This window comes from Sinocyclocheilus anshuiensis, unplaced genomic scaffold, assembly GCF_001515605.1.
Source record: "Sinocyclocheilus anshuiensis isolate Anshui unplaced genomic scaffold, SAMN03320099.WGS_v1.1 scaffold416, whole genome shotgun sequence".
Lineage (NCBI taxonomy): Eukaryota > Metazoa > Chordata > Actinopteri > Cypriniformes > Cyprinidae > Sinocyclocheilus > Sinocyclocheilus anshuiensis.
In genome coordinates, this window is record NW_015554105.1 from 129,161 (window position 1) to 144,751 (window position 15,591).

A 15,591-nucleotide genomic window follows, 5' to 3' on the forward strand; every position below is an offset into this window, starting at 1 on the left:
ACACACACACACACACACACACACACACACACACACTCACACAGAGCACGTCTGAGACAATGGATGCCTGCAGATCTACACTTTGTTGAGGCTGTGATGTCATAACCTACTGCTCTGAACTCTGACCTGTTGACGTGTTTTGTGCTATTACATTTCCCATCAGACACCCATGAGCAACCAGAGAAACTGAACGTTTGGGTGATTCCATCCATCAGCGCTGAGGGACTGTAAAGAGCTTCAGGTGTGACACTGTCCTGACTGTCTGTCTGTCATCCCTCCACTCGTCTGTCTTCATCATTCGTTTATTTCCTCTCTCAGCTTTCATCTGCAATGTTGCTCAGCAATGTGTCCATCTCCTCTGAAACTCACGCCTAGCCTTTATTTCCAGTTTTCTGTATTTTTCTCCTCTCTCCAGAGGTGACATCTCTTCCTGTCAGTCACTTCTGATTGGATCTGTCCTCTTCATCCCCACACATTTATAAATGACAATCTCTCTCTCTTCAAAACATTTCAGACTTGACAATCTGTGTCAGAGAGCAATCAAACCACTCAGAACTGACAAACAGATTGATAGATGAAAAGACAGTTTAGACAGACAAATGGACAGAACTTACAATGATAGAACAATAGACAGACAGACAGACAGACAGATAGATAGATAGATAGATAGATAGATAGATAGATAGATAGATAGATAGATAGATAGATAGATAGATAGATAGATAGATAGATAGATAGATAGATAGATAGATAGATAGATAGATAGATAGATAGATAGATAGATAGATAGATAGATAGATAGATAGATAGATAGATAGATAGATAGATAGATAGATAGATAGATAGATAGATAGATAGATAGATAGATAGATAGATAGATAGATAGATAGATAGATAGATAGATAGATAGATAGATAGATAGATAGATAGATAGATAGATAGATAGATAGATAGATAGATAGATAGATAGATAGATAGATAGATAGATAGATAGATAGATAGATAGATAGATAGATAGATAGATAGATAGATAGATAGATAGATAGATAGATAGATAGATAGATAGATAGACAGACAGACAGACAGACAGACAGCTAGATACAGACAGACAGTCAGACAGACAGATACAGACAGACAGATAGATACAGACAGACAGTCAGATAGATACAGTCAGCTAGATACAGACAGACAGTCAGGTAGATACAAACAGTCAGACAGCCAGACAGACAGATAGATACAGACAGACAGTCAGCTAGATACAGACAGACAGTCAGCTAGCGACAGGCAGTCAAGTAGATACAGACAGACAGTCAGATAGATACAGACAGACAGTCAGATAGATACAGACAGTCAGTCAGACAGACAGATGCAGACAGACAGTCAGGTAGATACAGACAGACAGTCAGCTAGAGACAGACAGTCAGGTAGATACAGACAGTCAGACAGATGCAGACAGACAGACAGCTAGATACAGACAGACAGTCAGACAGACAGATACAGACAGACAGATAGATACAGACAGACAGACAGTCAGATAGATACAGACAGACAGTAAGGTAGATACAGACAGACAGTAAGGTAGATACAGACAGTCAGACAGATGCAGACAGATAGACAGCTAGATACAGACAGACAGTCAGGTAGATACAAACAGTCAGACAGCCAGACAGACAGATAGATACAGACAGACAGTCAGCAAGATGATACAGACAGACAGTCAGGTAGATACAGACAGACAGTCAGCTAGAGACAGACAGTCAGGTAGATACAGACAGTCAGACAGATGCAGACAGACAGTCAGGTAGATACAGACAGACAGCTAGATACAGACAGTCAGGTAGATACAGACAGACAGACAGTCAGACAAATGCACACAGATAGATAGATACAGACAGACAGTCAGGTAGATACAGACAGACAGTCAGCTAGATACAGACAGACAGACAGTCAGCTAGATACAGACAGATAGATACAGACAGACAGACAGTCAGCTAGATACAGACAGTCCGACAGATGCAGACAGACAGACAGACAGCTAGATACAGACAGACAGTCAGGTAGATACAGACAGACAGACAGTTAGACATACAGATACAGACAGACAGTCAGCAAGATACAGTTAGACATACAGATACAGACAGACAGTCAGCAAGATACAGAGAGACATACAGATACAGACAGACAGTCAGCAAGATACAGAAAGACATACAGATACAGACAGACAGTCAGCTAGATACAGACAGACAGTCAGGTAGATACAGACAGACAGACAGCTAGATACAGACATACAGTCAGACAGTCAGGTAGACACAGACAGACAGTCAGATAGATACAGACAGACAGACAGATGCAGACAGACAGTCAGGTAGATACAGACAGACAGCCAGATAGAGACAGACAGGCAGATACAGACAGACAGACAGTCCAGACAGTCAGCTAGATACAGACAGACAGACAGTTAGACATACAGATACAGACAGACAGTCAGCAAGATACAGAGAGACATACAGATACAGACAGTCAGCAAGATACAGAGAGACATACAGATACAGACAGACAGTCAGCAAGATACAGAGAGATAGATAGATACAGACAGACAGTCAGCTAGATACAGACAGACAGTCAGACAGACAGACCGATAGATACAGACAGACAGACAGTCAGCTAGATACAGACAGACAGACAGTTAGACATACAGATACAGACAGACAGTCAGCAAGATACAGAGAGACATACAGATACAGACAGTCAGCAAGATACAGAGAGACATACAGATACAGACAGTCAGCAAGATACAGAGAGACATACAGATACAGACAGTCAGCAAGATTTAGTTTTAGTAATTTTAGTACTACAAATTAAATTTATTGTATTTCAGTTAGTTGTCAATGCAACATTTATAAATTTTGTAAGTTTTGTAAGTTTTTCCATTTAATATTTATATGTCAGCTTTATTTAAATTAACAGAAATTATTTTACTAGCTTTAACTTTGTTTAACAGTGACAACACTGATGCAACACATGTCAAGAAAAACTGTAATTTTAAAGAAAAAAGAATGTAAAAATGGTTCAGTAAAGTAAGCTTACTAAGTATTAACAATTTTCCCATGCATTTTTTCCTCTGTAAAATATAGTTGTTTCAAATGAATAATGAAAGATTGTGTGTATCTTTAGTCAGATGCATTTGCATTGTGACTGTGCCTCAGACGCAATCAACAGGAACGGTCTGTAAAGGTGTGAACCAAATGGTCCATACAATTATAATAACAAAGGAACAGCATTCCTCAGGAACTTCTTGTAGATTGCAGGATCTCCAGCGGGAGGTTCTAACAGTATCTACTGTTTGTAGCCCTTTTGTCTTCAGGTATAAAGTTCTGTCTCACAGACAGAACTTTGGGAGAAGCTGAGATTCTTAGGCTACGTTTACACGACAACGATATAGTCAAAAACGGAAAAGTTTTTCCCTTGCATTTTTAAAAAGTTTCACGTATACACGACAACATTTTCAAAACGATTTGCGTTTACACATATCCGCGAAAACGGCCAAAAACGCTGTATTACGTATGCCAGGCCAGTAGTTGGCGCTGCCACCTTGTTAGTAAACCGTACCTGTAGGGAAGTGACGATTATATGTTGTACATGATGCGTCTCCACTGTTGGTTTTAATATTTTTGAAGTAAATCCACATTTTGCTGAAGAAGCGTTAGCAAACTCTTGAGCAGCAACAACAGTACCATGTACTCCGCCATTGTTGTGTATGTTTGTTCGCGCTTGCCTTTAAAATCGACACGTACTGCGCATGTCTACATACCTAACACGTACTACTGTGCGCATGACATCACCGTTTTCAAAGATTACCGTTTTGGGTTTTTACACAGAAACGATAACGGTGGCGTTTTCGAAAACTTGCACTTTGAAACCCGTTTTCAAAAATATGCATTTTCGGACCGTTGTCGTGTAAACGAACAGGCAAAACACATAAAAAGTTTCCCGTTCTTGGCTGAAAACGTTGTCCTGTAAACGGCCCCTTACAAGGGTTAAGATATTTTGAAGACCAACAAGTTAACATCTCTGTTGAAGACCTGCTATACTGCTACCTTCAATAAATTCTTCTCCCCACAAGAACTCTGGTCAAGCTTACTTATTTTATTGTATAAGAGAAATCGAATACATTGGCGAGCAACCCAAACCACTGCTCAGCCAAATACAGCTAAATCTAACAATTACCATATAATTTAGAGTAAAAATTTATATTATATTTAGCACAACAAAATATACTACTTTAAAAATCATACTTCAATGATAATTATTGGTAAAATTATGTTTTTACAAGTAAACAGCATTATTTAGCTAATAATTAAAGGGGAAAAAGGGCTACCCATCAAATTCAATTCCACAATGTATTTAAAAAGTTTTTAATATTTATTAATTTATATATGTGACCCTGGACAACAAAACCAGTCATAAGTGTAAATTTTTGGAAATTGAGATTTATACATATACATATATGGTTTGTTAGGATAGGACGATATTTGGTCGAGATACAACTATTTGAAAATCTGGAATCTGAGGGTGCAAAAAAATCTAAATACTGAGAAAATTGCCTTTAAAGTTGTCCGAATGAAGTCCTTAGCAATGCATATTACTAATAAAAAATGATGTTTTAATATATTTACAGTAGGAAATTTACAAAATATCTTCATGGAACATGATCTTTACTTAATATCCTAATGATTTTTGGCATAAAAGAAAAATCGATCATTTTGACCCATACAATGTATTTTTGGCTATTGCTACAAATATACCCGTCACATATGTATATGAATGAATATACATTAATGTGTGAGTTTTTTTTTTTTCTAATGGGGTTATCAGCTTGAAAATCAAGTTGGCCACCAAGTCTTTTCAGATTGGATTAACATGATATGTTCATGATACGATTATCATTTGATTCTCACTTCCGGTTATGATGTTAGTAAAACAGAACACAATACTGTGTTATTGTTGTTGGTTCAACATTTGTTATGAAAAAGAGCTTACATTTGTATTTCTCCTCCAGGTGACCCTTACAAAGAGAGAGAAGACCAATCTTCATGGACAGAACTCGAATTTTCCCACTGCGACCCCTGTGGCATACAAAAACATTGTGGCTAAGAGAAAGAAGCAGCTATAAGCACATGACAATACTATACATCTGCCCATTATCGATTAGGGAATACATTTTAGTAGTGTTTAGTTTGTATAACACTGAGTCTATGTTGGAAGCATCCAAGGTCGCAGCTTGAGGGGATCTGAAATACACCACAACACATCAATCACCTGTGAGCGCCAGGCGAGCCTTCAGCAAAACGAGGGGATTTCTTTGTCTCCTACCTGATTCACAACGGGAATGCACTGACTTAAAAATATTCAGAACAATGAAACAACTTTAATGTTATTATTTGCACAACTGCATATGGGTCAAAGATGTTAAGATGTCCGCATCAAAATAAATTGACAAAAGTGATTTTATGTCCATAGAAAGCACATTAAATGTAAGTGTCTACATTTAAGGTTTCAAATAAGTTTTTGGAGAATAAACAACAGGCTTATTCTGACTTGTACATATTAAAATATATAAAAGAATAAGGGAACATATTAAATTGTATTGTGTTTTAAATTAGTAAAAAATTCTTACTGACAAATGGGCAAAATCTAGGATAGTGTCAAATAAAAAAATAAAAATTTTTTTACAACTAATTAGTATTTGGGGTGAAAGTAATTAGTTTTTTAACATGTCATAAACTGATTTTTGTTGTAAATATGCCTGACAAGATTGTTACACTGAATGACATTTTAGTGGGTGTCTTCTGTAAATCAGGGAAAAATGTATGATATTTATTTTTTGCTCGGAAAAACAAAAACAAAATTGCAATTAAATTAAACAGAAAACTTTTTACATTTTTTGGGGAAAAACAACAACAATTTAAAGCAGTATTACACCTATTGTTTTTATGCTTAAACCCTTTTTCGTCTTTGACCCATATGCTATGGAAGCCAGTTTTTGCCACTGAATAAAAAGAAAAAAAAGGTAATTGTGACATTTTATCTTGACTTTTTTCTCAGAATTGCATTATATAAAGTTGCAATTGCGAGAAAAAAAGTCAGAACTGCTTGTTTATATCTCACAATTCAGACTTTATAACTCCCAATTGCGAGTTTATATCACACAACTTTTGCGAGATGCAAACTTGCAATTGTGAGGAAAATGTTGCAATTTTGAGAAATAAAGTTAGAATTGTGTGATATAAACTCTGACTTTTTTCACAACTGTGAGTTTACATCTCACAATTCTGTCTTTTTTTCTCAGAATTGCATGATGCAAACTCGCAATTCTGACTTTATAACTCGCAAATGCAAGCTTATATCACATTTCTGAGAAAAAAAGTCAGAATTGCGAGATGTAAACTCGGAATTGCGAAAAAAAAAAAAAAAGTCAGAATTGCGAGATGTAAACTCGAAATTGGGGAAAAAAAAAAAAAAAGTCAGAATTGCGAGATGTAAACTCTGAACTAAGAAAAAAAAAAAGTCAGAATTGCGAGATGTAAACTCGAAATTGCGAAAAAAAAGTCAGAATTGCGAGATGTAAACTCGCAATTGCGAAAAAAAAAATTTTAAATTGCGAGATGTAAACTCGAAATTGCGGAAAAAAAAAAGAGTCAGAATTGCGAGATGTAAACTCGCAATTGCGAAAAAAAAAAAAAAAAAAATGTCAATCATAATTGCGAGATAAATAGTTGCAATTACCTTGTTTTATCTTTTTTTCAGTGGCGGAAACGGGCTTCCATAATATGCATATGATTAGAAACATAAGCTGATGAGTAGACCATCCTGAGCTTATTTTTATGTGAGTCTGATGTAGATATATATAATGAATAATAAAGTCTTAGCAATCAGTTTATGATATTTCTAAATCAAAACATAAGTTTTCAAATGGACACGGAAAATAAAATGACTGGAACAGCTGTGCCAAAAATTGTAACGGTGTTCGTCAAGTAAAGATGTGCATCATTCTGGTCATAATGTGAGCCATCTAGTGTTGTTGTGTCATAACGTGCCACATGTCTGGTGTAGAGACAGCGCAAGAGTGCAATACGTACGTGTCGTAGACATTGAGCAGCCAGTTGAGACACATGTCCACACAGAGCGGGACGTTGACCAGGTCTTTGTGCTCCTGCTCCAGTCCATCATACACAGACGTCAGGCAGTTGATGACCTCAGGAACCGTCAGCTGCTGGGAGTTTACCGTCAACTTGTGCTGCTGGAACATGGTCTGAGCCACACTCAGATCCAACAGATCCACTGAGACACAGAGAGAGACAATGTTGGTCTTCACTGAACTCAAAATCATGTGTAAGACTAATTCACCATGGGTCTCTTGAGATATTCCTATGAGGTTTTGTGATGGGGCTTATGAGTAAAATAAAGCCTGTGGTACACATAACGTCATGATACTTGGACGTTTTGTTCTACAACATAAATTGCAAACACCTTATGTACAGTAGTTAACATGTTTTCAAAAATAAACATAACTGCTTCTAAATTTGGTTTGCAGTATGAGTGTGTGTAAATTAAGTTGTATTGTAAAATGTTCAAGTATCAGTTTCATTCATTTTATAAAATGTTAAATTTATATTTACCACAGACTTAGTTTTACTCATATATTGGAAAACCCAATTATAAAAATTGAATGAATAATTAAATAATAATTAAAGTAATTAAAAAGATATTAAAGGGCATATTTACCACAAAGTGACTATGTAGCAATACAGTCATAAACAGTCATATTTTCTTAAATTATTTAAGAGAAATGTCATTTGAGTTCATCAATGAACAGTTTTGAGCAATGTTTTTAAATCACTTGAGGTTTGGATTGACTCGCTGAAATGAACTGAATTTACCAACTGGATTAACCGTTTTTTTGTTTGTTTGTCTTTTGCTACTGAAGTTGCACAGATGCTATTAAAGGGATAGTTCACCCAAAAATTAAAATTAGCCCATGATTTACTCACCCTCAAGGCATCCTAGGTGTATATGACTTTCTTCTTTCAGACGAACACAATCAGAGCTTTATTAAAAAAGTGTCCTGGCTCTTCCAAGCTTTATAATGGCAGTGATATGGGCATTTGTGAAAGAAAAATATCCATATTTAAAACTTTATAAACCATAATCTCTCGGTTCCACTAACTGGCGTACGCGTGTTCACGAGAGAGTGACGTTCTAGCAGATGAAGTAGGACGCACGAGTAGCGTAAGCTCCGATGAGAAGTGACGAACTCGGGAGCACAGAGGAGAGATCAAAATGTGGGATCTGTAAAGAAAGAGGGGACTGGTTTTCCTTTGCTGTAAACAGAACTTGGTTCTCGCGAGACTAGCACATTCTCACCGGAGCTTACGCTACACCTACATCATCCGCTGGATGCCAACTCTTTCATGAACGCGCGTATGACAGTTAGCGGAAGCTAGAGATTACAGTTTATAAAGTTTTAAATAAGGATGTTTTTCTTACAAAAACACATCGACACGCTTCTGAAGGCCTTTATTAACCCCCCGGAGCCATGTAGAGTACTTTTTATGATGGATGGACACACTTTATTGGACTTCAAAATCTCAACACCCATTCACTGCCATTATAAAGCTTGGAACAGCCAGGACATTTTTTAATACAACTCTGATTGTGTTCGTCTGAAAGAAGAAAGTCATATACACCTAGGATGCCTTGAGGGTGAGTAAATCATGGGCTAATTTAAATTTTTGGGTGAACTGTCCCTTTAAATCGGGAAACTCTGGGTTGTGAATCGTTTCACGATAGTGGCCATGTGTGGATGCATCGCTACTGCAGAGGCTGCTCTGTTGTAGCCTATTATTCACAGTTTACACTTTACTTTTACAAGTTACTTTTCACTTTTCACTTTCAAACAACCTCAAACCTCTCTGAAATCCACCGGACTCATCACAGTAGGTGCTCGTATGGATTGATTTTCACGTAGGCCTATTCCCCATGCACTATTTTTAATTGTTGATTAATGTATCAAATGGATGCTTTTGGCCATTAAATGCCTGTGTTTTTGCGGTTAAAGATACTGCCTCACATCCTTTGTGAACAGCACCTGAAGCGCTGGACTGCAGAAATGAGTCCTAAAAACCAGAAATGAGTTTTGCACCATCTTGAAGTCAATGGGTTTTTGGTTAAATGCCTGAAGTAACAATGTTACTTCAGGCATGTTCATGTTTTATCCTACAACATAAAATACATCAGGAAATCAACCTCAGGACTGTTTTACTTGTCTTGAAAAAGGCGACTGCTAACAAGGGTCTAAATGGGACTACACTATTTGTTAGGACATTAAACATCATGCTGAACAGAAAAAAAGAAACGTACACTCACACTCTTACAAATTATTCTAATGCAAAGTTTCAGTGAAGATGCTTTATAAATATAGACTGAAAGAGTTGTTGGAAGTCATGTGACCATGGTGTAGTTCATTTCTAGCCTTTGATTCGTTTTTTACTTCCGGCAATTCTTTTTAGGCTTTAAAAGTTCTGTTCATTTCTCGAGATTGTCTTGATGAACAAAACCTGTAAGAATCATAATACATTAGCCATTATTAGGATAATCATTGCATATATATTGCATTTATTTAATATATGCACAATTCTTTGTGGGCAGAGCTACGGAAATAGAAACTAGATAAGAAATAGAAGCTTCTGACGAAATGTCTTGTTAGTGTTCACAGCCGGTTAAGGCAAACGTACAGATTAACATGGAAGTTTTATTGCTTGTCACTTCATCGTGTCACGCTGTTAGGACACTGTGTCAGTGTCTGAACGATCAACACTATTCATCTTTGATGGAGCGATGGATGCCATATTCCCTGTTTACACTTTTTAATGAGACCAATTAACAACTCAAGAAACAAACACATGCAAATGAAGAGGACGTGAGGCATGGAGGCAGAGGAATGAGGAGATCACGTACACACACGCTCCTAACTCATTCTCTTTGTGCGGTTAATTGGGCCTCTCTGAGTTAATTGAGCCGGTGGAGTGAGGCGATGCAAGCATGCAGCTCTAATCATTTAACACACACACACACACACACACACACACACACACACAAACAGAGACTTACAGCAGAGTGCTTTCTGCAGCCGGCGGATCTTCATAGCCGTCCTGTACGCGGAGAACCGCACGTTGTTGAGGTCAGCTAAAAAAAAAACAGAAGAGAAAGTGCTAGAAAAGTAAACACCAAGGCTGTAAACTGAACTGAACTGCCTTGAACTGAGTCAGAATAGGAATGTTCAATGTGTGAAAAAGATGTTAGATTCACGGATGAATTCCGTTCTTTTAAGTCTGTTATTTTTAATGATTCGTGACATGTGATAACCATAAACAGCACACCATCTGACACAATCTACATTCACAAACTGAACTTGACAACAGAGTTATAAACGGCAGCATTTCATTAAATATTTCACAACAACAAGGACATAAAATGCAAAAAAAAAAGGTCTGTGTTAATGAGTGTGTATACATGTAACAAAGTGTAAAGGTAATATACGGTTAGTGTGTGTGTGTGTGTGTGTGTGAGTGTGTCTGTGTGTGTGTGTGTGTGTGTGTGTGTGTGTGTGTGTGTGTCTGTGTCTGTGTCTGTGTCTGTGTCTGTGTGTGTGTCTGTGTGTGTCAGTGTGTGTGAGTGAGTGTGTGTGAGTGTGAGTGTGTGGTGACTCTAGAGGTTTCCTGCCTTGCAGAGACAGCAAACACAGACACACACACCGACAGCAGGCCTCTGCGGACGGATGCTGTCCAGTATTTATTCAGCTGTGTATTTTAGTGAGACTTGAGCTGCTCTCAGCGGCCGGTAAGACGTGGATCTCTGTATGTGTGTTTGAGTCACTTACATAGAGAATGATAGAGCTCGGTCATCTTGGGATGGTCCCAGAACGTCGTCTGACTCTGATGACTGCAGAAGACAACAGAGAGGGTCAAACAGTCTGTTGTTATCGTGTGTGTTTGTGAAAGAGATGCGATTTTGGACACAAAAAGGTTTAGGGGTGAATGACTGAGCTGAATGAGAAAGAATGAAGGAAAAATAGCAAACGGACGAGATAAAGGTCTAGAGCAGAAATGGAGGCAGAGCTCATAGAAGCAGGAAGACGTGTCTTAAATCGGTTCTGACTGTGTGTGTATGCACTGGACTCTTTGTGCTATCCATTTCATTTAGTTCGGGACAGATGTGAGCTAACAGATCCATCCAGAAGCTTTTGCTTTTAGCTTGCCAGTGAACATCACACTGCAATCAAAGACAAAAAAAAAAAAAAAAGAAATCCCTTACAATATTGTGCTCAAAATCATACAGCGTGCACTGGGCTTAATAAAACACAAATCCCTTAGTGACTTAAATGAGCTCAATATGGGTATTGGCACCCTGTGGAGGAAAACAACTTTGCGTTTCATAGGAAACTACTACTCATATTTAAGATTAGTGATTTCAACAAACCCCTGAGCTATTACGTCTACTCTTCTAAGTAATCTGGATGGAAATGTCTGCCTGACAGATGATAAAACAGTCCAAATTAGAGCCATATCTAGAGACTAGAATATGATAGGGACTCATAGAATACCATAGGGACTTGGGTCAGTAAGTAACCGCCACACAGATCATCTTAGCAATGTGTTTGCCAGTTTTACAAGAGCAAAAGCAACTCATATTTTCCACAGATATCCTACACATTTGCCACTCAATGCTGACACTTCACTCTCTATCCAGTAACAATCAGTAATAGGGTCATTCCATGTCAACTCAACCAGAGGTCCCCAGCTCAAATGACTGATTTTGTTCATATTTATTCTGGTGAAAGAAATACACAAATGAAGTATACACAATGTATGTTTCACGTTTTTCTCCAAAGTTTGCATTTATGTTAACTCAAGAAGTATTAAAGATATCTTAATGCCTTTTTAGATATTGGATCTTAACAGACTTTCCTTTTGGCATCTTCATTTTTAAGGCCTTATATGGTCTCAGAAAAAAACCTTGAAACATGCTTTTTCACCTTTTTTTTTTTTGAATGGGCACCATTTATTGCATTCAATAATGCAATAAAGATTGCTGACGTCAACAGATTTTACTAACAGACCTCCCAGTCTATGTGTAAAAATATAATGCTGCCATGTTTGCCCTCATTTTTACTCCCCTGTAATTTGGCTCTGAATCTCAGGTGAAAATTGGCATTTTGAACCGCTTCTACAAAACAGTGGATCACTCTGTAAATATACATTCATGACAATTCATATTTTGGCTTTCATTGCTATACATGTTTTTCTTTCTTCAGAATAAATATTGACAAAATCAAAAATTTGAGCCAGGGAAGTTTCTGAAATTTGGTTGATTTGACACAGAATGACCCAATTACATTCTTAGATACAATTTTAGAAAAAATACCTCTGTAGGTATATACAATGCCAGTGAATGGTGACCAAAACTCTGTTTTGATTTAATCAGTATCGATCCTGCTCCTGAAGGTCCACTTTCCAGCACAGTTTAACTCCAACCTGCAGTGGAGTGAGCAGGACTGGAAAAACAGTATGTACGCTATAATGTAATTTCACCATACAACTTGTTGCTGCAAGCTCATGATTCAAGCTTGTCATCTTAGCATCTGAAGCATGAGCAGAGCTAGATGGTGCGAGGAAGTGTAATCAAGCTTGAAATCATGTTTGCCAAAATGACTGCGGATTTCATTTATAAAATTTATAAAATAGGACACATTTTGGTCCGTTCTCAGCACAAAGCCAAAAGGATTTTTACTCCCCTGTAATTTGGCTCTGAATCTCAGGTGAAAATTGGCATTTTGAACCGCTTCTACAAAACAGTGGATCACTCTGTAAATATACATTCATGACAATTCATATTTTGGCTTTCATTGCTATACATGTTTTTCTTTCTTCAGAATAAATATTGACAAAATCAAAAATTTGATCAAAAAATCAATCAAGCTTGAAATCATGTTTGCCAAAATGACTGCGGATTTCATTTATAAAATTTATAAAATAGGACACATTTTGGTCCGTTCTCAGCACAAAGCCAAAAGGGGAAGTCGTGGCCTAATGGTTAGAGAGTCCGACTCGTAACCCAAAGGTTGCGGGTTCGAGTCTCGTACCGGCAGGGATTGTAGGTAGGGGGAGTGAATGTACAGCGCTCTCTCCCACCTTTAATACCACGACTGAGGTGCCCTTGAGCAAGGCACCGAACCCCCAACTGCTCCCCGGGCGCCGCAGCATAAATGGCTGCCCACTGCTCCGTGTGTGTGTTCACGGTGTGTGTGTGTTCACTGCTGTGTGTGTGCACTTCGGATGGGATAAATGCAGAGCACTAATTCCTAGTATGGGTCACCATACTTGGCCACATGTCACGTCCCTTTCACTTTCACTTTTTCAAAACAGATTAGATCGGTTCATAAAATGTGCATTAAACCACTGATATGTTGCCTTTACGTGCTTTTTTGAGCTGCAAAGTTGGTCAACATTCGCTTTCATTGTTCCTTCAGAGCTGAAATATTTCTGAAATAATCTAAAAGTTTGTGTTCTGCAGGAGGAGGAAAGTCACACATCTGGGATGGCATGACAATTTTTATTTTTGCATGAACTATTTCAGAATTAACCACCAAAAATTTCATGCTGAATAATGTCTGGAGTGGATATAATCTTGAGGCCAACACCACATTTCAATTTCATTTCACATTTCACACAGTAATACCAGTAAATTGCTGTAAAATTACCGGAACGACTTTACCGGTAAATACAAAAATGAGCTGTTCAGGCAACGGCGTTCCATCTTTTTACCGGTAAAGCACACATCGGTTCCAAATTACTGGTATATTCTGTGACATCATTAACCAGAAATGACCTCTAAACGTCTGTGCGTCCCGGTGTTGTGTTTGTCAACATGGAGGGGTGTATGCGGTCAGTGTTTCTGAAGATGTTTTCATTTGTGTCAAACGTTCACATTCATGCAGCTGCTTTTGGCCCAGAGACATCCTATTAGACGACTTTTCTTTGACTGTCCTAAACAGCGCGGTGTAAATGCATCAACTGCATCAGCATGCTCTGATTGGCCCAGAGAGGAAGTCTACGCGAGCGTGTTCTGAACTCGTTGTGCTCATACCGGTAATCTTGTGCTGCGTTCACACGGAGCACATTACCATTAATTTACTGGTAATTTTACAACTTCTCATATTTTTTAAAAGGTACGGTTCACACATGATCTCTTAACATTCATTTACAGGTAATTTACCAGTAAAGACTGTATGTGTGAAAGGGGCTTATGTCTAACTGAGTTCCTGTTTAGCAGAGACAGACATGGCAGCTCCTGAGGGATGCTGGGACAGAGGCTGTCAGCAGGTGTTGAGGGAACCTCGTCATCTCATTCATGACTCATTCACATGTTGATGAGAGGTTCTCTCCGCTCCGCTGCTATCGCCGGATGGCTCAAACTGAGCCGCAGACACCTGCAACTTTAAACAGACCCTGATGGACGTTCAGGGCTCAGCTTTACTGACGCATGCAAGGAGCCAGGTGATGGCGGATGATTGTTCTGTCACACAAATTGATTTTCAGCAGGATCAGTGAGGAACGCGGTGTTCAGGGATGTTTGGATGTCTGTGCTCTGGGCCGTAATTGAACTGGTTACTGCAAACAGCTGAAATAAACAACTACAGCAGGACAACAGCGAAGAAGTGTCATCATCTACAAAACCACAGTCAGCTGCCTCACTGTCTACAGCTATATTCTGTTAAGGGTTTGTATCTAAATTCCAGCAAGTGCTGTAGTGAAATGGCTACTTACACTAGCATTCATGGGGTTGCAATGTTTTGTAATGTTTTAGAAAGAAGTCTCTTATCATTAGCAAGGCTGCAATTATTTGATCAAAAAATACATTAAAAACAGAAATATTGTGAAATATTACAATAAAAAAAAAATCAATTTGAATATATAATAAAATGTAATTTATTCCTGCGATCAAAGCTGAATTTTCAGCATCATTACTCCAGTCTTCAGTGTCACATGATCTTCAGAAATCATTCTAATATGCTGATATGCTGATGAACATTTTTTCAGGATTTTTTTGATTAACAAAATGCTCAAATGAGAACAGCATTTATTTAAAATAGAAATCTTTTGAAACATTTTTAATTGTCTTGACTGTCACTTTTGATCAATTTAATACCTAAAAAAAGAAATATTTTTTTTCATAAGAAAACAAAAAACTGACCCTATATTTTTGAAAGGTAGAGTAAATGTTTAAAGCACAAAGAGAGAAAAAATAAAAATAAAATTATATATATACAGTATATATATATAAATATAACCATATAACCACCATTACATCATTTTTGTTTCTATGCATCCTGAGCAGCAGGCAGAGGTTTACAGTACAGGATGTGAGAGGTGTTTCACTGACAGCGCTGAGCTGCTTACAGGATTAGCTGCTGCTCTCTCATCTCAGCACACACACACACACTCTCTCTCTCTCGCTCTCTCTCTCTCTCTC

The 15,591-nt window shown here is 37.9% G+C and overlaps 1 protein-coding gene across 1 annotated transcript in view; it reads right to left on the reverse strand.

Moving 5' to 3' along the window:
- Window positions 1–15,591, reverse strand: part of LOC107669681 (utrophin-like) — a 252,156-nt gene that overhangs the window by 57,656 nt on the left and 178,909 nt on the right. The window contains exons 62-65 of the mRNA XM_016462031.1: window positions 10,940–11,001; window positions 10,171–10,245; window positions 7,140–7,341; window positions 5,018–5,126 (exon numbers count right to left, since the gene is read on the reverse strand). Of these exons, the coding sequence (XP_016317517.1) occupies window positions 5,018–5,126; window positions 7,140–7,341; window positions 10,171–10,245; window positions 10,940–11,001 (448 nt within the window). The remainder of the gene's footprint in view (window positions 1–5,017; window positions 5,127–7,139; window positions 7,342–10,170; window positions 10,246–10,939; window positions 11,002–15,591) is intronic.